The sequence below is a fragment of the Carcharhinus amblyrhynchos genome, chromosome 7, assembly GCF_965287045.1.
Source record: "Carcharhinus amblyrhynchos chromosome 7, sCarAmb.v2.hapA, whole genome shotgun sequence".
In the NCBI taxonomy this organism is placed as follows: Eukaryota; Metazoa; Chordata; class Chondrichthyes; order Carcharhiniformes; family Carcharhinidae; genus Carcharhinus; species Carcharhinus amblyrhynchos.
In genome coordinates, this window is record NC_137330.1 from 9,797,462 (window position 1) to 9,823,144 (window position 25,683).

General features: G+C 43.0%; 1 protein-coding gene across 4 annotated transcripts in view; it reads left to right on the forward strand.

The window, feature by feature from the left end:
- The window catches only part of shprh (SNF2 histone linker PHD RING helicase), a 75,294-nt gene that overhangs the window by 28,621 nt on the left and 20,990 nt on the right, over positions 1–25,683 (forward strand). For all 4 annotated transcript variants that reach the window (XM_080191935.1, XM_080191938.1, XM_080191937.1 and 1 more), the window contains exons 12-24: positions 1,162–1,240; positions 2,327–2,490; positions 4,270–4,526; positions 7,269–7,390; positions 9,150–9,238; positions 9,345–9,437; positions 12,092–12,199; positions 12,959–13,101; positions 15,744–15,917; positions 17,236–17,298; positions 20,318–20,543; positions 21,591–21,734; positions 24,441–24,542. In XM_080191935.1, the coding sequence (XP_080048061.1) occupies positions 1,162–1,240; positions 2,327–2,490; positions 4,270–4,526; positions 7,269–7,390; positions 9,150–9,238; positions 9,345–9,437; positions 12,092–12,199; positions 12,959–13,101; positions 15,744–15,917; positions 17,236–17,298; positions 20,318–20,543; positions 21,591–21,734; positions 24,441–24,542 (1,764 nt within the window). The remainder of the gene's footprint in view (positions 1–1,161; positions 1,241–2,326; positions 2,491–4,269; positions 4,527–7,268; positions 7,391–9,149; positions 9,239–9,344; positions 9,438–12,091; positions 12,200–12,958; positions 13,102–15,743; positions 15,918–17,235; positions 17,299–20,317; positions 20,544–21,590; positions 21,735–24,440; positions 24,543–25,683) is intronic.

Sequence of the window (25,683 nt, forward strand, 5' to 3'; positions counted from 1 at the left end):
CATAAATGGCACTGTATCAGTGGGCCTCTTTATTCTGCTGAAAAATGTAGGTGTTGTACTTCAGTAAAAAGTCTGACAACACCAGGTTTTAGTCCAACCTATTTATTTGATAATATACTCACAAGCTTTGGCTTGTGAGTATATTATCAAATAAATAGGTTGGACTAAAACCTGGTGTTGTCAGACTTTTTACTGTGTTTACGCCAGTCCAACGCCGGCATACCCACATCATGGGTATTGTACTTGACAGACTAGATATTTGTCATGTATTTTTAAGGTAAGTATTTAAGGTAAGGTAAGTATGTATGTACTGTCTGTCATGTCAGCAGAATTGCTGTATCTGTTCTTAACAGCCTGCAGGTGATGAGGATCTTACCACAAAATATCAGTTCTCGGTTAGTAGTAGCAAGCTGTGTCAGAAGGTCCTGCGTTTGATTCCCATTTCAGAAACTTAAGCACACAATCCACCAACTGCCTTCTCAGGTGGATATTAAAGGGAACACATCACTATTTTGCAGAAGAACAAGGACTTCCTGCCTGTTGCTCTGGCCTATATTTATCTGTCAATTAACATTGCAAAAAGCAGATTAACTGGTCTTCATCAGACTGTTGATGGTGGGAGCTTGCTATAAGCAATTTGGCTGCCATATTTCCTACATTACAATATCACTTCAAATAAGAAAGTATTGCATTGTCTGTAAAGTGTTTTGGAATGTCCTGAGGTTGTGGAGGGCGGGGGGTGGTGGTGCTATATAAATACAAATATTTCTTTCTTTGATGTAGCTCATCGTTATGATATTAACTTTTATCTGTGTGGAGTTTGCATGTTCTCCCCATGTCTGCATGGGTTTTCTCCAGGTGAGGCGGTTTTCTCTCTCCGTCCAAAGATATGCTGGTTAGGTGGATTGGTCATGCTAAATTGCCCCTTAGTATCAGAGGGACTAGCTAGGGTAAATGTATGGGGATAGGGCCTGGGTGGGATTATGGTCGGTGCAGATTCGATGGGTTGAGTGGCCTCCTTCTGCGTAGTATGATTCTATCAATAAATGAGGACAAATGAAAATTGAGACCGCTCTGCATCTTCATTTTGAGACACAAAGATTTTCACAACAACTTGTACACACATAACTCCTATCTGTCCCTTGATTCTCTTCCTTTCAGGCTGCAGAAATGTGTCTACGGCTAAGTGCTGTCAATCGTTGGTGCGTCACGGGAACTCCAGTCCAAAGGGGGTTGGAAGGTAATAAATTCCTGAATCTTGGTCATTTCCTGCTATGATTCAAAATGTCTATCCCCAATAAGATTCCTCTTGTCCATTCTACACATTGGAACTGCACTTGATAAAGTAACTTGTATTTGCAAATGGTAAACGTAGAAACGTTGAAGATAGGAGCAAGAGTAGGCCATTTGGCCCTTCGAGCCTGCTCCCCTACTCATTACAGTCACAGCTGATCGTCGGACTCAATAGCTTAATCCTGCTTTCTCCCCATACCTTTGATCCCATTCACCCCAAGTGCTATATCTAGCTGCTTCTTGAATGCATTCAATGTTTTGGCATCAACTACTTTCTGTGATAATGAATTCCATTCAGCTACTCCCTGTGGTAATGAATTTCTAAGCCTAATACAGGAAAAGAAAGAGCAGATCCTTGTTGAACAAATCCAGAGAATCCATAAGTGTTGAACTTGTTAATTAATTAGTTACCTGAGTAGCGGAAGCCATGGCTTAGCAGTATTATTGCTAGACTATTAATCCAGAAACTCAGCTGAGATGCTGAACCAAGGCTCATCTGCCGTCTCAGGTAGGTGCAAGAGATCCCAGGGTACTATTTCAAAAAAAAAACAGCAAGAGAGATGTCTGAACTAATATCTATCCCACAGCAAGATGGCAAGGCGCTGGTCTACTGGTATTATTGCTAGACAATTAATTCAGAAACTCAGCTAATGTTTTGGGGATCCAGGTTTGAATCCCACCACAGCATGGGGTGGAATTTGCATTCAATAAAAAATATTTAGAATTAAGAATCTGTTGATGACGATGAAATCATTGTCAATTGTCAGGAAAAACCCATCTGGTTCACTAATGTCTTTCAGGGAAGGAAATATGCCGTCCTTATCTGGTCTGACCTACATGTGACTCCAGAGCCACAGCATTGTAGCTGACTCTCAACTGCCTTCCAAGGGACAACTAGGGATGGACAATAAATGTTAGCCAGCCAGTGAAGCCCATATCCCACGGATGAATTAAAAAAAACTTACACTTTTTTTTAACTTCTGTAATCAACAATTTTGGTGTGTCTGATTCATTTCTCCTTTTCTTTCCATAGACCTGTATGGATTAGTTCTGTTTCTGGGCGTGGACCCATATTGGGTTAAACACTGGTGGGACCAACTCCTATACCAACCTTACTGCAGGAAGAATCCTATTCCAATCTACACCCTCATTGCAAAGATCATGTGGAGAACAGCAAAAAAGGATGTGCTTGATCAGGTACAAGTGCCCACCTAGATATCAGTGAGGATGGGGGAGGAGGGGGGGAGAATGTGCAATACACAAACGGGGGAACTTGTAGCTGGCCTTCACTGAAATAATCCAGGTGGGTCACCAATGCCTGACATGCCTCCATGGGCAGCTGTCACTTTTTGTAGCAATGTTGGGCAGCATGGTGGCACAGTGGTTAGCACTGCTACCTCGCAGTGCCAGGGACCCGGGTTTGATTCCCAGCTTGGGTGACTATGTGGAGTTTGCATGTTCTCTCCGTGCCTGTGTGGGTTTCTTCCAGATGCTCCAGTTTCCTTCCACGCTCCAAAGATATGTGGGTTAGGTTGGTTAGCCATGCTAAATTGCCATGCTAATATCGGGGGGGGGGGCTAGCAGGGTAAATATGAGGTTGTGGGGTGAGAGCCTACGTGTGATTGTTGTTGGTGCAGGCTCATGGGCCAAATGGCCTCCTTCTGTGCTGTTGGGATTCTACAATTCCAGGCCATCTGCCTCACCAACTAAGTCTGATTTGAGGTGAACAGATGGACAATCATAGCTGTCAAAACAGTCTTCCTGGCTCCGTTGCTTTGGAAGAATTCTGACCAGACTGGGCCCAATGCCTTCTCTGCCCAGTGAAGGCTGTTTCCTCTGAGGTGAGATTGCCTAAATCATGTTAGCCCCCCCCTCCTCATTTACACATATAAAAAGGGTAAAACTAATTTTCTCGCTGCCAGGAGCACCAATGAAATGGCCTGACCCAGCTTCAGGTCAGAAGTTTTTCAGATGTCTTAAGGCACAGGTCCCAAGTACCTGATGATAGGCCTCATTCCATCTGTTCTACAGTACAAAATGGATGCAATTTGTACCCCAGCATTATGAGTTAATGAAAGAAAAGTGTGCACTATTAACATGCGGTAGAACAAATTGTTGTTTGAATCTTAGAGCCAACATAATTACAATTAACAGTGAAGATGGCACTTCCCACCGTTCAAAAGAGGCAACAAGTAGTATTACAACTGGAAGTAGTTGTAACATTGCTACAGCCCACATGATCCTTTCTATTCTACTCAGATCAGATTTTGAGGTCCTCTTCTACAGTATCCCATCTCAGTTTTCCATAATCCCTTGTCTTAGAATCCCCAATCTCATATTCATCATCTCTTGGTACAATATCTCGTAGAATCCATAGGTTCATAGAATCCCTACAGTGCAGAAGAGGGGCATTCGGCCCATTGAGTCTGCACTGACCACAATTCTACCCTGCCCTATCCCTGTAACCCACATGTATTTATCCTTCTAATCCCATTGCTGAGAGGCATTTTAGCATGGCCAATCCACCTAACCTGCACATCTTTAGACTGTGGAAGAAAACCAGAGTGCCCAGAGGAAAGCCATGCAAACATGGGGAGAACATGCAGACTCCATACACAGTGACCTGAGGCTGAAATCGAACCTGGGTCCCTGGTGCTTTGAAGCAGCAGCACTAACCACTGTGCCACCCAGTCTAATGTCTCAAATATTAGATTCAGCATTCTTTGGGGTGTACTGCTTTGGTGTTTGTCCAATTTTTTGCCACCATTTCCAACTGAAGTGGGTGAAAATACTGGGATTGGGATGGCTAATGCTTTGCCACTTTCTCCTGCTACTTACAGAGGAATGCCACTTCTAGATGTCACAGCAGAGTTTTGTTGTTTCTGTTGAAGTTTTTGGCTGAGTGTTAATGGGCTTGATGAGAGACTGGGCGTCTGTTGTATCTTGTCATCACCCTTGCGCTGCTTTTTTCCCCAGATCCAGATTCCCCCTCAGACTGAAGAAGTCCACTGGCTGCAGTTTTCACCAGTAGAAAGACACTTCTACCATCGACAGCATGAAATTTGCTCGCAGGATGCTCTGCAGAAGCTGCGGAAAATTTCCGATTGGAGTATTAAGTTGAGCAGCCTGGACAGGCGAACAGTTGGCTCCATTCTGTATCCCTTGCTGAGATTAAGACAGGCCTGCTGTCATCCGCAGGCTGTACGAGGAGAGTTCCTTCCATTGCAGAAGAGGTACATGTTTTTTGAAAGTTTATTTATTGGTGTCACAAGTAGGCTTACATTAACACTGCAATGAAGTTACTGTGAAAATCCCATAGTGACACGCTCCAACGCTTGTTCGGGTACATGGAAGCAGAATTTTGCATGGCCAATGCACCTAACCATTAAGTCTTTTGGATTGCGGGAGGAAACTGTAGCACCCAGAGGAAACCCACACAGACACGGAGAACATGCAGACAATGACCCAAGCTGGGAATCAAACCTGGGTCCCTGGCGCTCTGAGACAGCAATGTGCCACCATGCTGCCCTGTAAGATAGAACAGGGCCCAAAAACCAGAGCCATAACATTTCCCAGACGTTGAGAGGCAGTGTTTAAATCACACATATGTAGAAAGCTCAATGTAGAAACTCGGCTCTCTCAATCCACGTCGGCATTTATCCTCGATATGAGGAGATAGTCTTCATAAGCCCAGATTTTTCGGACACTGGATGTACAACCCAAGAAACATATTGGGGCCCAGTGGAGGTCCTGACAAGACAAAATTGCCTGGGAAGTTTGAACTTCCAGTGGGCAATTGCCTTGCTCCCTGGAATCCTTCATAAAAGATTCTGTAGAGAAATTTCTCTTGTTGTTCTTTCTAACTCTCTTATATTTAATTATGTACCTGTGGTTCCTTCTTAGCTTCTTAACTGTTTATGAACACATTGCTTGGAAGGTACATGGAAGTGAATTCAAAAGAGACTTTTAAAATAGTTACAAATGAATATTATAGGGCTGTGGGAAAATAGTGGGGAAGTGGGATTAATTGGATGTCTCCCTCCAAAAACTGACAAAATCACTTTGGGCCAAATAGCCTTCATAGGTTCTTTGATTCCATCATGCTGACAGGCCTTGCTCATGCTCAAATTCAAACAATCCTATTATTCCTTCTTAATCTGTGTCATCTTAATTAAAAAATACCCACACTTTCAAATGTGTTCTTATCCTGTGAATGAGCATCTATGGATTTTTTTTCTGACCACTGTAAGCACAAATATAATGGATTTGTCAGTCATTTTGTTTCCTGACTTGGTGAAACATTTACACTCTCTGTCTTCTCCTCTCTCTTCTCTCTCTCTCGCCTCTTCCTCCCAGGGTATTGGGTTGACTAAGGAGGGAGATGCATTGATTTAATTGTGGAGGTGACAGGCTGGATGAACCAACTGTTGTTTTTATAATTGAAAACAGAAAATACAGGAAGTATCTAATCAGAGAAAGATAAAAGATTAATATTTCAGGGTTTCTAATCTCCATTGTGACCTGTAAACCTTTCCTTTCACTAAGGGTGGAATTTTCCCGACCCGCCTGCCGCAGGAATCGTAGTGGGAGGGATAGAAGATTCAGCGGACTACACAAAGGTCCATTGACCTTGGGTGGGAATTTCTGCTCTAGGGCTGAGTGTGGCTGGACAATCCCACCCTAAATGCTGCCTGACCCATTGAGTGTTTTACTTTCAGATTTTCAGCATCCACAATATTTTCCCTTTTTGACAAGTCCTATCATTCTTCATATTTATCTGGTTCTAAGTAATGCCTTTAATTGGGTAATCCCTCACATATCTTTCTGTCCTTGCTGCCTTACTGGACAATCTAATTTACATATTCACCATGTTCTGTATAATGAAGTTATGTGTAGTCTGCTCTTAAACTACAGTAATGATGTGCTATATGCCTAATGATCTGGAAAGATACCTGTTAGTGGGTACCTACTCACTTTTTTAAGAAAAGGCATGCATTTCCAAAGCACTTTTCAGAACACAGTAGGTCTCGAATCGCCTTTCAGCCAATGGAGTACTCTTAAAGTGTAGTTGCAGTTATAAAGTAGCCAGATGGTGTTCAGCAAGCTCCCACAAACAGCAATTTTAAAAAAAGATTCTATTTTTAATTGTTGGTTTAGGATAAAATAGTGGGCAGGATACAAAGGAGAATTCTCTGATCTCTTTCAAGTTATGCTGTGGGATCCCTTGAGAGGGCAGATGGGGTCTCATTTTAAGGTCCCACCTTCCACAGTGCAGCATTCCCTTGGTACTGCGATCATAGCACTTAATTGTATGCAGGTGGTGTGGAATTAACTAGGGATTTATTCTATAGGAACAGATTGAAACAGTGGTTCACAGAATCCCTAAAGTGCAGAAGGGGGCCATTGTGCCCATTGAGTCTGCACCGACCACAACCCCACCCAGGCCTTATTCCCATTATCCCATACATTTACCCTGCTAATCCCCTGACACTAGGGTCAATTTAGCGTGGCTAATCTACCTAACCAGCACGTCTTTTGGACTGTGGGAGGAAACCAAAGCACCCGGAGGAAACCTACGCAGACACAGAGAGAATGTGCAAATTCCACACAGTCATCAAGGCTAGAATTGAATCTGAGTCCCTGACACCGAGGCAGCAATGCTAAGGTTGTTGGTGTAGGAGTTATTTGTTTGTAATGTGTATCTCTGTAAATGAATGCATGTGAAAGTGTGTAAAGAAAGGTTCCAGTTCATCACCTAGCTTTCTGAAATAAAACGCACCCCAGCGGAGTGTTAGCTGACGTTGAGTGCTCAAATCTCTGGATTGCATCTAGGACCCAGGACCTTGTGACTTCAAAGCAAGAGTGTAACCAATTGAGCCACAGCTGACATTGCAGGATGTTTGCCTGCTTTCGAGCTGGCACATGCAAAGTTTGGCAATTGCTTTACCCAGATTATTTCTGTTTTTGTGATTCAGTACCATGACGATGGAAGAACTCTTAAAGTCTCTTCAGAAGAAATGTTGCACAGAGTGTGAAGAGGCTCATCGACAGCTAGTGTGTGCCCTGAATGGATTGGCTGGCATACACATTATCAGAGGTAAATACACTTGCTCCTAGTGGAGTTTTTTTTTAACCTCTTAATGTACGATACTAAATATGAATCTACTAAGTTTAGTAGATAAAGGGGATAAGGGCTATGAGAATAAGACAGTTAAATTTCAGTAAAACTTTATATGTACCAAAATGGACTAACTGGGTTGAATGATCAATATGTTTCTGTGTTGTACTTGTGTGTATTTCTATAATAGCCCTAGTTCAATGTGTAACTGCTAGCTTAATTCATGTTTATGGGCTGGGGTGTTCCACTCTGTGGTCAACAGTCTGCGCATTCACTTTAATATATGAAAAACCACAAGCTGCCAAACGCAGGGATGATATACCCAAGCTACTATCTGAACCCAAATGTACTAACTGTTGCCTCATATGAAATTAACTCATACTAACTGAGTTTGAGCACGTGTGCATTTATAATATACCAAAGTATTAACTGAATCCAAATATACTAATGATATTGCAAATGCATTCACTGGGATGGCTTGGTGGCACCATATATTATCAAATAAATAGGTTGGACTAAAACCTGGTGTTGTCAGACTTTTTACTGTGTTTACGCCAGTCCAACGCCGGCATACCCACATCATGGCTTGGTGGCACAGTGGTCAGCACTGCTGCCTCACAGCGCCAGGGACCCGAGTTCAATTCTGGCCTCGGCTGACTGTCTGTGTGGAGACTGCACATTCTCCTTGTATCTATGCGGGTTTTCTCTGAGTGCTCCAGTTTCCTCCCACAATCCAAAGATGTGTGGATTAGGTGGATTGACCATGCTAAATTGAGTCTAGTGTTGGGGGACTGGCCAAGGGAAATGTATGGGGATGGGGTCTGGGTGGGATTGTGATTGGGCTGAATGGCTTCCTTCTGCACTACAAACTTTCTGGCTGTTCATGTTGATGGGATCTTCCAGTCCAGCCGACGGCACGCCTCTGTCGCAGGTTTCCAGGCAGCGAGCAGTGCATTCAATGGAAAACCCCATTGACAACAGTGGGACCAGAACATCCTGCCACCTCCTGTGGCAGGTTGCATGATAAATATGACCTGTTGAATGGGGAATACGTTCAGCAGTTATTTTTAGCTTTTAAATATATACAATGGCATTTGAAGAGAAATGAAGATGCCCACTAGAAGTATTCTGACAATTCTGTTATAATGATTTGATTGATTATTTTCTGGTGACTGCTTTTGTTCATCGGTAGCTTTTCTGATTTTTTTCATGCTATTTGAGTCCGTTAGGATCTTTCCATTAATAATGATTTTATGATATTCAATGTTTTATCAGTAGGTTGTTTGAGACAATAGATTTTCTTGCCAAATGGCTGTCTTACATAATTAAAACATTAAGGGAGTTCCTTAATGTTTTAATTATGTAGATAAGAAGACTTTATATCACAAATTGACGTGTTAATTTGATACAAAGAAAGAACTTGCATTTATAGAACACCTTTCATGACCTGCGGATATGTCAAAGTCCTTTGAAACCAATGAACTACTCTTGAAGTGTAGTCACCATTGTAATAAGGAAATGTGGCAGCCAATTCGCATGCAGCAAGTTTCCACAAACACCACTGTGATAATGACAAAATTGTTTTTCAATATACTTATTGATGGATAAATATTGGTTTCACATATCTAATAAATTGGCATCTCCGACAGTGCAGCACTCCCTTATTACAGTGTCAGCTTATGCTTGCTGCTTGTATCCCTAGAGTGGGAGTTGAAGCCACACTATATTTATGTTACAGGTGAGTTTGTCACAGCAGTTGAATATTACAGAGAAGTTCTGCGTTCGTCTGAGGAGCATAAAGGCAAACTTCAAACCGACTCTTTACAGGTGAGAGGACCAATCTGGATGTAACTTGCATTGCAGAACGATATAAGTTGTGGATTTTTAACAGCCCCACTCTCCATTTACCAATCAATTGAAATGTTCTTTCCAGCGACTCCACGCTACCCACAACCTTATTGAGCTCTTGGAGGCAAAACACACCGGGATCATGCCAACTCTTCGGGATCACAGGCTTCGTGAAGAAGTAGGTACCCATCTTTCTTTAGGGGTCAATGCTTGCTAACAAAGTTTTTCTTGTTTACTACTTCTTAAGGTTTGTAATTTGGTAGTTAATTCTGGAGGCATGGTGGCCCTGAGCACTCTAGCACTATATTCCTTAGACTCTCAATTCTTTGTATTATCTTATGGCTACATTGCATACTCATGGCTTTTGGCACATATATTTAAAAAGAAAAAGAGTAAAGTGAGTGTTGGTTCCCTAGAGAGGGGCAATGGGGAGTTAATAGATAATGAGGCAACAGCAGATGAAATACACAAATAATTTGCTGCTTCTTCACTATAGAAGATACAAGAAACATTCCACTAACAGCTCTAAATCAGGAGATGGAAGGTAGAGAGATCATGTACCAACCGACTCAAGAACAGCTCCTTCCCTGCTGCCGTCAGACTTCTGAATGGACCTACCTTATATTAAGTTGATTTTTCTCTACACCCTAGCTATGACTGTAACACTACATTCTGTACCCTTTCCTTCCCTTCTCCTCCAAGTACTCTATGAATGGTACACTTTGCACAGCGCACAAAAAACAATACTTTTCAATGTATCCCAAGACATGTGACAACTATAAATCAAATCAAAATCAAATTTCAGGATGCCCAATGTGTTCAGCTACTACCGTTTGAGCTTTGGACTTACCCAAGCATTCTGCACTCTCTACTTTCCTTCTCTCCTATGCACTCAATGAATGTTATGCTTTGTATAATGCAAAAAACAATACCTTTCACTGCATTCCAATACATGTGACAATAATAAATCAAATCAAAAAACTTCTCTGCAGATGGAAGGACGCCAGATTCTTGCTTGCACATTGTGACGTGACTATTCCCGGCCAGAATGGAGATGGTTGAGTAATTCCCCTATAAAACATGCTGGGAAACTTCATTGTTGTCAGTGACTGGGATCAACCTTGTGCTCATGAACTGAAGTTCACTCAGTGGAGTTTCCTGGAGCCATCACACGGCTTTAAACAAGAGACGTTGCTGCAGCTCCTGATGGAAACTTTTTTTTTAAAAGGATGCTGTAGACTGTTGGCTGCAGTACACTTTTTAAACAAACTCTTTTTGGTAAATATATAGATTGTGTTTGCTGTAAAATAAACTGTTTCCTTTGAATGTATATCCCACCCTGTCTCTAACTCAATAGCTGACACAGTGCTAAGATACTCTCCAATTTCATAAAGGGTGTGGATAATTGGGGCTGCAGTGTTGTAGTTCCATCTCTGACCCATGATTCCAACTGGCAGCATAAAAAAGTTTAATCAAGGTTTAAAGTTTTAATTAAAAGTTTATTTATTAGTGTCACAAGAAGGCTAACGTTAACACAGCACCTGTTCAGGTATGTTGATGTGGAGATGCCAGCATTGGACTGGAATGGGCACAGTTAGAAGTCTCACAATACCAGGTCCAACACGTTTATTGGTGGCCCTGAGTCGTCTTCAGGTGAGTCACCTGATGAAGGAGCAGTGCTCTGAAAGCTCATGATTCGGAATAAACCTGTTGGACTTTAACCTGGTGTTGTGAAACTTTTAACTATGCCCACCCCAGTCCAACGTCAGCATCTCCACATCATGGTTGCCATCAACACCTCAAACTGCCAGCTGAAAGTGGAAAGGACCTCCAAGAAGATCGCATATATCGACACAGACATCACTTACCAAATGAAGGAGTGCTCCAAAAGCTCGTGATTCCAAATAAACCTGTTGGACTTTAACCTGGTGTTGTGAGGCTTCTAACCAGATACACTGAGGGAGAATGCCCTAACTAGCACGCCTTTCAGACTGTGCAAGGAAACGGGAGCTCCCAGAGGAAAACCACGCAAACAAGGGGAGAACGTTCAGATTCCTCACAGACAGTGACCCGAATTGAATCCGGGTTCCTGGTGCTGTGAGGCAGCAGTGCTATCCAATTATTCTAGATATATCACATTGCAATGCAATACAATACATGTTAGTTCAGTGCTGTCCTGTGTTCTGCACATTGCAGTACCCTCTCTCAATCTATGAATATTATTAAAATGCTATGTATCAGCACAGGAATCTTCAAGTTGCTCTTTAATCTCGAGGGATCTTTGTTCCTGATGTGCCTGAATGTTGAGTGGTTAAAATTCCTGACATTGGTGAAAGTTACCTCACAAAAAAGCCACAAATGGTAATGATCAACCCCACTTCTGACCTTATGATGAAGGGTTGACCATTGAAGCAATTGACACTACCCTGAGGAACTCGTGCTGTGTTGTCCTGGGACTGAAATGATTGCCCTCCTCTAGTCACAGTCATTTTCCCTTATGTTAAGTGTGACTCCACCCAGTGGAGAGTTATCCCCACATTCCCAACTTTGCATTGATTTCAATTTCCTTGACGTCACACTTAGTTGCTATCTTGATGTCAGGACGGTCATGTTCACCTCCCGTGCTGAGCCTTGGGCATTGACATGGTTCACTGAGAGGACTATACTGTCAAACATCACCTAATAATAACTTCCAGCTCATCACCCAGCAGATTGCGATATGCAAGATGTGACCAGACACTGGCGTTGATAATGATAGACTGGCGTGGTTTGTTAAATTCTATTATATACATGACCTTTACAACATTCCTTCTCTTGCCTCGCCGTACACAGGCAGAGCAACTCAGACAACACTACATGAGCAAATCCGATTCCGAGGTTTCTGCGGCGTGTCAAGCTTTGCCGCCAGTTCAACAGAACATCCGTGAACTACAACGCAAGGTAAACCTTCCTGCAGCAGGGTGCTGGGTAAGCATTCCTGTGGCGGAGTGCTGGGTAAGCAGCCTTGTAGTGGGGGCACAAGAGAAAGAGTTGCATGCAGTAGTGCCTCTCTGTTAAGGTCATGTACTGTAAAGGAGACCAGACTTGGAGTGCTGAAGCAGACACTCAATTCACTCTGAAAAGGTACAGGTAGAATAACAGCTTAACTGCAAAATTCTCCTGGTGCCAGGGGTCATTGAAAAGCAGGTGTGAGTTTTAACCAGATAGACAAATACTGAGGTGCAGATGTTATTGCATGGGACTGTAGCAGTGACTAGTTATCCCTCAATGATGGTGTCCTGTGACTGCTGAGGGGCTGGATTAATTAAAATCATCTGCAGCACTTCTCGTGCTGAGTTGGGTGTCTCCTGCAGCACTCCCAATCCTGGCCTTGCAGTAAAGGGATCATTTTTGTACTGCAGGAGAGCAGATGGCTGAAATCCACAATTAACCATCAGGAGGCTAAAGTTGCCACTGAGTTGCTCAGCAGTGCTACCACTAAGAATCTGTAATACTTGATGTATAGTTACTTTCCAGAAAAGAATCGGTTATTGAAATAACTCCCTACAGTTTTTCTCCACACCCTAAGGTTTGCCATTTTCCTCTGTGACTTGGTGCTGACTTCCAGTTTTGAAAGCTGATAGATAGGATGGGACACTTGACCATTACCTTGACATATTGCAACGTTTTTCTCTTCCCGTTTTTGTGTGCTGTCATCAGATTCACTTTGGGGCTCCTTGGTGGCTCGGTATCATTGACTGTGTGCTGCAGGCAGACCTGGATGAAGAGCTGGTGACAAGGGTGCAAAATGAAATCTCATCCAACTATAAACATCAAGCTAACAAACTCTCCATGGCTGAAAAGTAAGTACATTTGCATACTGTCCATGTGAACAAACAAATTAGAAGCTGGAGTAGAGTGCCACGGTGGTTAACTCTGCTGCCTCACAGCGCCAGGGACCCGGGTTCAATTTCCAGCTTGGGTCACAGTCTGTGTGGAATTTGCACGTTCTCCCCATGTCTCCTCCAGCTGTCCGGTTTCCTCCCAAGTTCCAAAGATCTGCGGGTTAGGTTGATTGGCCATGTTAAATTGACCCTTAGTGTCGGGGGGGGATTAACAGGGTAAATGTGTGGAGTTATGGGAATGCGGCCTAGTGGGATTGTGTTTGGTGCGGATTCGATGAGCCAGATAGCCTCCTTCTGCACTGCAGACATTTGATGATGATGAACACTTGAAAATGGATCCCTTGAGTCTGTTCCACTCGCCATTCAGTAAAGAGATTAATATTCTGTATTGATCTTGGGAGTAGACAGTGGTGTAGTGGGAAATAATCCAGAGGCCCAGGCTAATCCTCTGGGGGATATGGGTTCAAATCCCACCACGACAGTTGGTGGAATTTAAATTCAATTAATAAATCTGAAGTATAAAGCTAGTGACCATCACACTATTATTGATTGTTGTGAAAATTCATGTCGTTCACTAATGCTGTTTAGGGAAGGAAGCCTGCTGTCCTTACCTAGTCTGGGCTATATGTAACTCTAAGCCCATAGCAATGCCTAGCAAGCTGTTCGGTTCAAGGGCAAATACAGATGAGTAATAAATACTGGCTCACCTCCCGTGAAAGAATAATTTATTTTAATATGTTCATACGTTGAGTTGGTGGCACCTGCTGAAGGTCACTGCACCAGAGTGCAGGACGAGGGGTCTGAGTCAGAGATGTTTCTGCACAGTCCTGTCGGGAGGGAGGGTCGTCGCAATGATGATTCCAGTATGCATCCTATTGGGCAGAGTACTTTTATCATCAGCAGCAGATGTATGGACATCTGACAGAGTTCCCTGAGGCAATGAGAGCCCAAACGCTTCAAGTAGAGGGACACATCATGGTGACGTGCTCAACATTGTCTCAGAAAGTCGATCGCATGTACTCCAAACATGAAAGAATGGCCAGTCTCATGGAGAGACACTTGGATGTCACACAAATTGCACATGAGAGTAGTATGATGCCCTGCAAAAGGTACAAGGCTCAATCAGAAATCTGGAATAGGCTGTGTAGAATGAGCGCTTTTCTCCAAAGAGTACGTGTGAAGCCATGTACCCATAACAGGGTATTTGCACTGCTGGCATCAATGGCTGAAAGGGACAACTGCTGTGTCCAGTTGCCAACCCTATCTATCCTGCATGAGAGTCAACCTAGGGATGTGGGGGTGCGTGAGGAGGATGGCACTTCAAAAAACATCTCCGCACCTTCACTTTCCACTGCTTCCCGGTCCCACTACTGGAGCCCTCATCTGTGGTACAGGCTCCATGGGACAGTGACTGCCCCAGTGTAGATCTAGAACTTTCAATCTCAGTTAGGTCCCCATATGCTTTGATTACGGAGTTAGTGAGGAGGTATCATCGATTTTAAATTTTCACTGGGAGTAAGGAGGAATTTTTATAATGTCGTAAGTTGTTAGAGCATGGAATGATATGTCAGAGGATGTGGGCTCCTGTAAAAGATACTAAAATGTCCTGAGAAACTGCATTAATAGTTCAGAGAGACTGGAAATTTGCTAATCAGTACATTACACCTTGCCTATCCGATGCCGCACGGTGACACAGTGGTTAGTACTACTGCCTCTCAGCATCTGGGATCCAGGTTCAATTCCGCCCTCGACTCACTGTCTGTGTGGAGTTTGCATGTTCTCCCCGTGCCTGTATGGGTTTCCTCCCAGTCCAAAGATTTGCATTGGCTATGCTAAATTGACCCTATTGTCAGGGGGATTAGCAGGGTAAATATTTGGGGCTACAGGGATAGGGCTTGGGTGGGATTGTGATCGGTGCAAACTTGATGGGCTGAATGGCCGCCTCCTGCGCTGTAAGGATTCTATGATGCATTGAAATTTTGCTAACACAATACTCCAAAATTTTAGAGATATTCATAAAGTTCAAATTAGTAATTAAACTTCACTAATAACTGCATATCTGAAATATTAAAGCTTTATTACTTGTTGAAGCTGCATTAACTGTCATATAATTTTGCTAACAGCTACTTTTAAAACTCACTAATTAAATTTCACTTACTATGTCTTAACTGACCATTACATTCAAATTTCACCAACTAAACTTCACTGACTTTGAGCTCTTACGCAATGAGCCACTCATCAACTAAAAGGCACAATGACAAATTTGTTGATCACAGTATGATGGAAATGTGGTTGGCACCGCTGCCTCATAGCACCAGGGACCCAGGTTCAATTCCCGGCTCAGGTCACAGTATGTGCTGAGTCTGCACATTCTCCCCGTATTTGTGTGGGTTTCCTCTGGGTGCTCCGGCTTCCTCCCTCAGTCTGAAAGACGTGCTGGTTAGGTGCATTGGCCAGCTAAATTCTCCCTCCGTGTACCCGAACAGGCGCCAGAGTGTGGTGACCAGGGGATTTTCATGGTAGCTTCATTAGTGTTAATGTAAACATACCTGTGACATTAATAAATACGCTTTAATTTTTTTTAAACATTGTGTACTCAGGTTCCGGGACTGCAGAGGCCTACAGTTTTTGCTGACCGTGCAAATTGAAGAGCTGAGAAAATCCCAAAAGATGGTGCAGGATTCGGTCAAGAATTTGGAGGCCCCTCCATCACAAGAAGAAATTCGGCTCGCCACAGTGTGTCACCTTCGTCCTGTCCGCTTTCCTCTGAACAAGTTGGTATATTGGCCAGTATCATAATTGGGTTAAAAGCTAAATAGCGTGAATGCTGGACATCTGAAATAAAAACACAATGTGGGAAAAACAGAGCAGGTCTGGCAGCATCTGTGGAGAGTTAATGTTTCGAGTCCATATCTCCAGAACCATAATTGGTTTTCTGCCAATTGGCAATGCAAAACTAGCTCTTTTGTCTTATCATGACAAGTTTAGTTTGTGCCATAGCTGCTTGTGGTTGCCTTGTAAAGTAAAATAATGTGGGAAGAATTGTGTTGCAATGCATTGATTTAAAAAACTTCCATTTATGTAACATTTTTCATAACCACAGGATGTCCCAAACACTTTAATTAAGTTCTTCTTAAAAGGTCATCATTGTTTTAATGCAGGAAACTTGGCAGCCAACCTTCGCACAGCAATTCCCACAAACAGCAATGAGAATATGACCACATGATCAGCTTCAATTATATATTATTATTATTCATTTGTTGGACATGGGCATCGCTGGCCCACCAGCATTTATTGTCCATCCCTAGTTGCCCAAGGGCAGTTGAGAGACAATCACATTGCTGTATCTCTGAAGTTGTGTGTAGGCCAGGATGGCAACTTCCTTCCCTAAAGGACATTAGTAAACCAGATGGATTTTTCCGACAATGGTTTCACGGTCGTCAGTAGGTTTTTAATTCCAGATACTTTTTATTGAATCCAAGTTCCACCATCTGCCGTGGCGGGATTTGAACACAATCCCCAGAACATTAGCTGAGTTTCTGAATTAATAGTCTTGTGACAATGCCACCAAGCCATTGCTGCCCCATATTGTTGTGTGATAAATATTAGCCCAGACAAGGGCAAAGTCTCCCCTGCTGTGTTTTTTGAAATGGTCCCGTGGGACCTCTTGCATCCACTTGAGAGGGCAGATGGGCAATGATTGAACATCTCAGCTGAAAGATGGAACCTCCAACAGTGCAGCACTCCCTCAGAACAGCATTAGAGTGTCAGCATGAATTTACTGCTCGAGTCTCTTGGAGTGGGTCTAGAACCCACAGCCTTTTGCCTCGAAGTCAGTCATGCTACCACTAGGCCATTTATTAAATGTGTGTATTGTTATAATAGCAAAAAAATGGCAAAGGCTGAAAATCTGGGGGGTGGGGGTTGGGGGGAGAACCCCAGAAAATGTTGGAAATACTCAGTTGATCTGTCAGCATCTGCGGCATGAGAAATAGATAGCATTGTCTGTTTTAATTGTTCATGTTGTACAATAGGTGTTCGGAAGGAAACATCAAGCATGAATCAAGCCTCTCATTTTCCATTGTTTTGCAGTTGTCAATTCTGTAAGGCAGACGAATTATTTACAGAATATGAATCCAAGCTGTTCTCACATAGGTAAGTTCTTCAACTGGAAGCAATAATATTCTTTGTGCATTTTCTCCTCTCTCAGGGTACAGTACAGCAAGATCTGTTTTCTGACAGAGTCTGCGCCTGGTACAGAACAATAGAATAAAGCAGATTGTTTGCAATCTTGAGGTCAGCATTTGACCCACATTCTCCATTGCCAAGACAGCTTACTTCCACCTCTGCAATATCACTCATATCTGTCCTAATCTTAGCTGTTCAAACCTTCTTGCAGGTTAGATTTTTCCAGTGCTCTCCTGGTCAGCCTTCCACCTTATACTCAACAAAACTTTGCTGCCTTTATCCTAACTCAAACTAAGTCCTATTTGTTAATTGTATCATTGTTAATTTCCCTCTGTTATTGAAGATGGCCATTTCCTGCGTGTGTAGAGTCATCTGTTTTATGTACTAACGTGGTTGTAGAGCCCAATTCCAAAGTGAGGGCAAGGGTCAATTGTCTGATTTTTGTCAGGACTGCCTAGTCTTTTGAGCTTACCTTTTGTCCTTTGTTGCCTGCATTCTTTGCTGTTTGATAGAAACAGCACCATGACATGGAATGACTCCCCAGGTCGTTCTTACTACTTTGTTTTTCTGCAGTCTGGTGGACAGGCCACATTTCCTGAGGTTTGTCTTCCTTGGATCTTAATTGCAGCCTACCTTGCAGGCAGTGTCCAAGTTTAAGTTGTGAGTACATCACCACCTGAGGGATTTTATTCATCAGTTTTATGTCCTATATGCCTGTCTTAGCTGAGCTGTGATAATGAGTGCTTCAGTTTCAGACATTTCTCCTATTTGAAGTACCTCTTTGACTCAGATTTGATATAATGGATTTCATATGGAACTTGCCCAAATGTTTCATATGTCTGGAGTAGGTAGTTCATGTTTCATAGGTATACAGGAGGATAGGCACTACCACTGCTTATAAACCACATATTTTGTCAAGTTTGATAACTCGTTTCCTTCAGTGTCTTGCATAAATGGGCAAATGTGGAAAAATAAAGTTTATATTCTCTCCCTGTAAGATTTCTGTTTATCTCAGTATGAAATAAGTTTATTTATTAGCGTCACAAATAGGCTTATGTTAACACTGCAATGAAGTTACTGTGAAAATCCCCTAGTCGCCACACTCCGGCACCTGTTTGGGTACACTGAGGGTGAATTTAGCATGGCCAATGCACCTAACCAGCACATCTTTCAGACTGTGGGAGAAAACTGGACCGCCCAGAGGAAACTCACACAGACACTAGGAAAACGTGCAGCCTCCACACTGACAATGATCCAAGCTGGGAATCGAACCCGTGTCCCTGGTATTGTGAGGCAGCAGTGCTAGCCACTGTGCCACCCCAATGTACACTCTCTCTCTGTTAATTGTATTTTCATTTTGTGTTGATGGTATTTGGGTGGTGAGCATTAATTGGGGTCTCACCTATATTCCTATGTAGGAACAGATTAAAAGAGGGATTGAGAGTTGGAATTACACAATATGTTACGTCTGTCTCTATAAATAAAAGCTTGCAAATGCTTTGAGAGGAAGCTGCAGTATTTTCTCTATCACCTGGCCATCATAATTCTAACCTCATTCATCCATCTCTGTTGTGTTCACTGGAGCTCTTGGTTCAACAATGCCATGCTTTATGAAGCTTCTCATCACGTTCAAATCCCTTTAGGATCTTGCATCTCCCTCCTCTCTCTCTGTCACTTCTAACTCTACCGTTCTCCAGGATCTCTGCATTCCTCTGATATCTAGTACCTCTGGCTTCTTGCTACATTCCAATCTTGGTGGCTGTGCCTGGGCTCCAAGCTCTAGAATTCCTTCTCTCAGCTTTTCCGCCCCTCTATTTTCTCCTCTCCTTTTGGACGTTGCTTAAAACCTACATCTTTGATTAAGCTTTTGGCCATTTATTTAAACTAATGTCTCCTAATGTGGCTCACTGTTCAGTATTATTTGATTAGGCTTCAAGGAAGCATCTTAGGGTAATAAATAGTAAAATCCCTGCAATACAGAAGAAGGCTATTCAGCCCATCAAGTCTGTACGACCACAATCACACCCAGACCCTGTTCTTGCAATCCTCATTTACCCTGCTAATCCCCCTGACATTAGGGTCAATTTAGCATGGCCATTCAACCTAACCCGCACATCTTTGGACTGTGGGAAGAAACCCGAGCACCCAGAGGAAACCCATTCAGACACGGGAAGAATGTGCAAACTCCACACAAACAGTGACCCGAAGCTGGAATTGAACTAGGTCCCTGGCTCTGTGAGGCAGTAGTGCTAACCACTGTGCCACCATGCTGCCCAATGCTACATTAGATGGCATTATGCTGCCTATGGGGAGCTCTTGGTACCTACTTTACCCCCCATCTAGCATTCAAACTCAGATTGACAAATGACCACGTGGTGACGAGCACCTTGAGGATGTCAGCACATCTCTTGGGGATTCAGATGTCTCCAAATTTATTAAACGTCTGGTAATGGAAGTTTTGAACCAGATTTGCCCTCTGAAGCAGACATGGTAAACCAGTACCTGAGAAAACAGACCCAGGAGTTCCAGGGCACAGCTGATCAAAGAACCATTTGGAGTGAGAGAGCAGGGTTTGTTTCCACTTGACTCCCGATGATCCTGAAGGCAAAGCCCTAATAAATAGGGGAGCATTGTCTGCCCTTGCACTGTGGAAGTTATGAGTGTATTGCAGTGATAAGATCCATGGTTTAATTGGTTTGAACTAGAGCCATGGTCCTGTGCACACAATTTTCCTGTCATGCCCGCCACGGAAATCGAAGCAGGCGGGACACGGACTATGCAAACGTCCGTTGACCTTGGGCAAAAAATCCCGCCCATGGTGTTCCTGACGCTTGACTCTGCAACTCGGTGCCTTAGCTTTCTGGACATATGTAAGCAATGTATGTCTCTATGAAGGATAGATTTCATCATGAGTTAAACAGAAACCCTGCAGGGAGAGTGTGTATTTTATGTTGGGGAAAACTAAAAGCCTGCCTTTGTTGTCCAGTGTTAAGGGCCAGAAAGCAATCTTTGAAGAGATGATTGAAGAGGATGAAGGCCTGGTTGATGAACGCTTGCCTACCACTAGTCGTGGACTGTGGGCTGCGAGTGAGACAGAACGTGCATTAAAAGCCATCTTAGCCTTTGGAAAAGCACACCGAATGGATACCTTGCTAATAGAGGAAGGGAACATCTTCATGGAACTGTTTGAGTCTTGGAAAAAAGAATACAAGGTACGAGGGAAATCCCCAGACATAAGAGAATTGATCTGCCATATTTTGGAAATCACTTAACTGATTGTCTCTAATGCCTGTTAAGCCAGGTATATAAATACTTAAATCTAAGTACAGTGAAACCTGTACCTACAAAAAACAGACATTTATTAACATTCTCAAATAACTTAACAATATATAGACATAAGCTGCATCTGGAATACATGAACATACAAATTACAAACTATGGTAGCCTTCAATGCACCAAGTTCACTTATAACTGGAAACACCAGATACACACATACGCATGTGGCAACAGCCAAGAGAAGTATAGGGCATTTGGAAAGGTGGATCTCTTTACCAACCACACTGACAGGAAAACTGCTCTATCTCTAAGATTGAATGCTGGTGTGGTATGGTCCCAGGGATAGAGAGGTTTCTCTGCCGCTATGGATGCTGGGTAAAGAGATCTCCATCCCATAAAAGCAAACTGCATCAGAATGATCCAAATGCTGCAGGTCGTGCCTATAGATTATTTGCACAGTGATCATTGCATTAAATTTCCCAGTGGAAGTGGAATCCACAATAGGGACATGGATGTAACTATTTAGAATTTTTTGTTAAAGGATATCGGCTGAGATTCTCTGGCCTCTCAGCCACGTGTTTCCTGCCTGCAGGAGGTGGTGCGTTGGTGGCCAGCAGTGGGAATCTCTGGTCCTGCTGCTGTCAATGGGAATTCCCACTGATGTCATCCCATGCTGGTGTGCTGCCAGCAGGACTGGAGAATCCCATTGGCGTGAATGGCTGGAGAATTCCAGTCATTTTATATTGATGGAAGAGAGCCTGTGGGTGCATGTTGAGCTGAATGGTTTGTCTTTGTGCTGCAAAATTTTGTTTTTGTAGCGCAAGAGTGTGTGTGTTTCTGTGTGTGTGTGTGTGTGTGTGTGTGTGTGTGTGTGTGTCTCTGTCTCTCGTGCTCTCGCTCGGGAACTGATGTATTTCAGCTGCAAACCGCCAAATCCATCTTTACACATTTACCTAAAGCATCTGTTCTTCCATTGTCTGTAGTTGCTTCATGAATATTGGATGGCACTGCGCAATCGTGTTTCTTCTATCGATGAGTTAGCCATGGCAACCGAACGCTTTCAAGTGCGCCTTCCAGACGAGCCCAAACCAAGTCTTCCTGTTCTTCACATCATTGAGTCACATGAGGTATGAAGTTGGGAAGCCCTGTTTGGATCCTTAGCTTAGGACCATGCTAGAGACTGAACTTGAAAAGGGAAAAAAACCTTGAATTTGCATTAAGTACATAAATCAAATAAGCATATGAAGGAGAACCGTATTGAAGGTTATGTTGGTTAGCTAAAGAGACGTGGAAGGATAAAAGCAAATTATTGCGGATGCTGGAATCTGAAATCAAAAGAGAAAATCTCAGCAGGTCTGGCAGTATCTGTAAGGAGAGAAAAGAGCTGACAGAGTCATCTGGACTTTTCTCTCCTTACAGATGCTGCCAGACCTGCTGAGATTTCCCAGCATTTTCTCCTTTTTCATGGGGTGGAAGGAGATTAGCGGGGAGCATGAATGCTGTCGTGGGCCAGTTGTTTTGAATGGCTGGTTTCAATGCCGTGAATTCTCTGTAATGTGTACGGTGTACTTATTGGGTCCCAAAGTGCTTCAATGATTCTTTGATTGACAGAAAGGGTGAAGCAGTTTCTACTGGTTATGAGATTTGATTAAGTACCAACAAATTGCCGCACAGACTACAGTTTCTTTTATTCATTGGCGGACGTCGCTGGCTGGCCAGCATTTATTGCCCAACCCTAGTTGCCCGATGGCAGTTGAGAGTCAACTACATTGCTGTGATTCTGGAGTCATGTAAGCCAGACCAGGTAAGAATGACAGATTTCAAAGAACAAAGAAAATTACATCACAGGAACAGGTCCTTCAGCCCTCCAAGCCTGCACTGACCATGCTGCCCGACTTAACTAAAACCCACTACCCTTCCGGGGACTATATCCCTCTATTCGCATCCTATTCATTTATTTGTCAAGACGCCCCTTGAAAGTCACTACCATATCTGCTTCCACTACCTCCCCCGGCAATGAGTTTCGGGCACCCACTACTCTCTGTGTAAAAAATCTGCCTCGTACATCTCCTTTAAACTTTTCCCCTCGCATCTTAAACCTGTGCCCCCTAGTAATTGATCTGGGAAAAAGCTTCTGACTATCCACTGCTATCCATGCCTCTCATAATCTTGTAGACTTCTATCAGGTTGCTCCTCTGCCTCCATTGTTCCAGTGAGAATAAATCAAGTTTCTCCAACCTCTCTTCGTAGCTAATGCCCTCCATACCAGGCAACGTCCTGGTATGGAGGGCAGAGAGGTGAAGAAGACATTTGGCATACTTGGTTTCGTATTCAGAACATTGAATACAGGAGTTGGGACATCTTGTTGAAGTTGTACCAAGACATTGGTACGGTCACACTTGGAATACTGTGTGCAATTCTGGTCACCCTATTATAGAAAGGATATTACTAAACTAGAAAGAGTGCAGAAAAGATTTACTAGGATGCTACCAGAACTTGATGGATTGAGTTATAAGGAGAAGCTGGATAGACTGGGACTTTTTTTTCTCTGGAGTATAGAAGGATGAGGAATGATCTTATAGAGGTCTATAAAATAACGAGCTGCACAGATCAGCTAGATAGTCAATATCTTCTCCCAAAGATAGGGGAGTCTAAAACTAGAGGGCATAGGTTTAGGTGAGAGGGGAGAGATACAAAAGTGTAAAAAAGGGGCAAGTTTTTCACACAGAGGGTGGTGAGTGTCTAGAACAAGCTGCCAGAGGTATTAGTAGAGGCAGGTACAATTCTGTCTTATAAAAAGCATTTAGATAGTTACATGAGTATAGAGGGATATGGACCAAATGTGGGCAATTGGGATTAGTTTAGGGGCTTAAGAAAAAAAGGGCAGCATGGATATGTTGGGCTGAAGGGCCTGTTTCCATGCTCAAGATGTTCTAGGCCATTTCTATGACTCTCTCCTGGTAAATCTTTTTTGTACTCTCTCCAAAGCCTGCCCACCCTTCCTTCCTAAAGGCTATTAGTGAATTAGATGGTTTTCCCGATAGTTGACAATGGTTTTATGGTCATCAGTAGATTCTTAATTCCAGATATTTCTTACTGAATTCCGATTCCACCACCTGCCATGGCGTGATTTGAATCCAGGTCCCCAGAACATTAGCTGAGTTTCTGGATTAATAATCTAGCGATAATACCACTAGGCCATCGCCTCCCCAAACATTTTGGAACCTTTTCTTCATAAGTTATTGCTCTCTTTCTGCCAGTGTGAAGGGATTAATCACTAATTGAAGGGAACTGGAAAATGCTGATATTTTGATGTATACTGTGTGTATATCGCTGATCCTTCCTCAGTGCCTTTGTTGTAATGATTTGGTGTTTTCTCTTTAGTTCTCCCAATCATTTGGGATAAGTACCATCTTACCCCAGTGATGTATTTGTTTTGAATCCTCTTTGTCTACAGGGGTGAAGGGACTTGCTGCTGAGGACAGTGATGGTGCGAAGGAAGTCAGAGACACATGGGGCCAGAATTGAAGGGCTTTTGGTGGGCTGGAGGAGGTTCTGGAGATAGGGTGGGGTGAAGCCATGGAGGATTTAAAGACAATTGCCTTTATTTATTGCATCCAATGCAGCCTGGAGCAAGATGTTCTTGGCCATTGTATAATGTCCCTCTCACCATGAAGAAGCAATGGTGTCGCAGCAATAAACGTGTCTGGTGTAATACCTGTGTACTTTATTGTTATCCATCAATAATATCACAGATTATCGCCTGGTTCATCCCGAGGTGAATGTTTCAGACTCTCAAAGCCAGATCAAGATTACTATTCCATATTTTACAGGTGGAACAAAATCGAATGAAGCTCCTAAACGATAAAGCTGTAGCTACATCACAACTACAGAAGAAGCTCGGTCAAGTCCTCTACCTCACAAATCTGGAGAAGGTGAGAACAATTATTTGAATGTGCAGGGCATAATCTGAAGTACATTGAAACAAATAACAGCTGGAATGTGGAATATTGTGACCACTTTCCTACGGGCTGGGATTTATTGTTCCATGGGGAGCAATGCCCAGGCCAGTAGCAGTGGTACAAAGGCACCCGTCCTATGCAATTGTCACAGATTTGGATAGGGGATCCTCACTGCCTCTGGTGGCTCTGACAAGTTGCAATAGCTGAAGATCTTGCTGCATCAACCTTTCCTTATTAGCTGCTGAATGGTTTACGGCCATTACTGGAATGGAAAAGAAAGGCATAAAGGAATTTCAACAGCAATTGACCTATCTGGGGTCAGTATTCCATCTGATATCACCATAAAAACATAAGATGTAGAAGTAGAATTAGGCTATTCAGCCCAGTCTGCTCTGCCATTCAATCATGCAGTTATGCAGAGCCTTGGTGAGACCATAGCTGCAGTATTACATGCAGTTTTGGTCTCCTTATCTAAGAAGGGATATAGTTTTCATGGAGGGAATGCAGCAGAGGTTCACTGACTGATGTCGGGGTTGGCAGGGCTATCCTTAGAGGAGAGACTGGGCCTTCATTCCTAGGAATATTAGCTTCATTGCAGTGTTAATGTAAGCCTACTTATAACACTAATAAATTAACTAAGATTTATACACTAAAATTTAGAAGGATGAGAGGAGATCTGATTTGAAATGTGTAAAGTTCTAGCAGGACTAAATGCAAGGAGGAGGTCTTCCCTTGTTGGGGAACCTGGAACCAGGGGTCATGGTCTCAGGATATGGGGTAGACCGTATAGGACTGAGCTGAGGAAGAATTTTTTCACTCCAAGGGTATCAAAGTCATGGAATTCTCTACCACAGAAGGCTGAGGAAGCCAAGTCGTTGAGTGTATACAAGGAAGGGATAGAAAACATTTTAGATTTTAATGGCATCAGGGAGTTTTGAGCGAAAGCAGGAATGTGGCAGTGAGATACAAGATCAGCCATGATAATATTGAATGTAGAGCAGGCTCAAAGGGCCGGATGGCCTGCTCCTAATTTCTATAAGTACTAATCCAAAGTGAAGTAATTTGATGAGTTATTATTAACCTGGATAACAATGACAGCAGCAACTGCTACTTG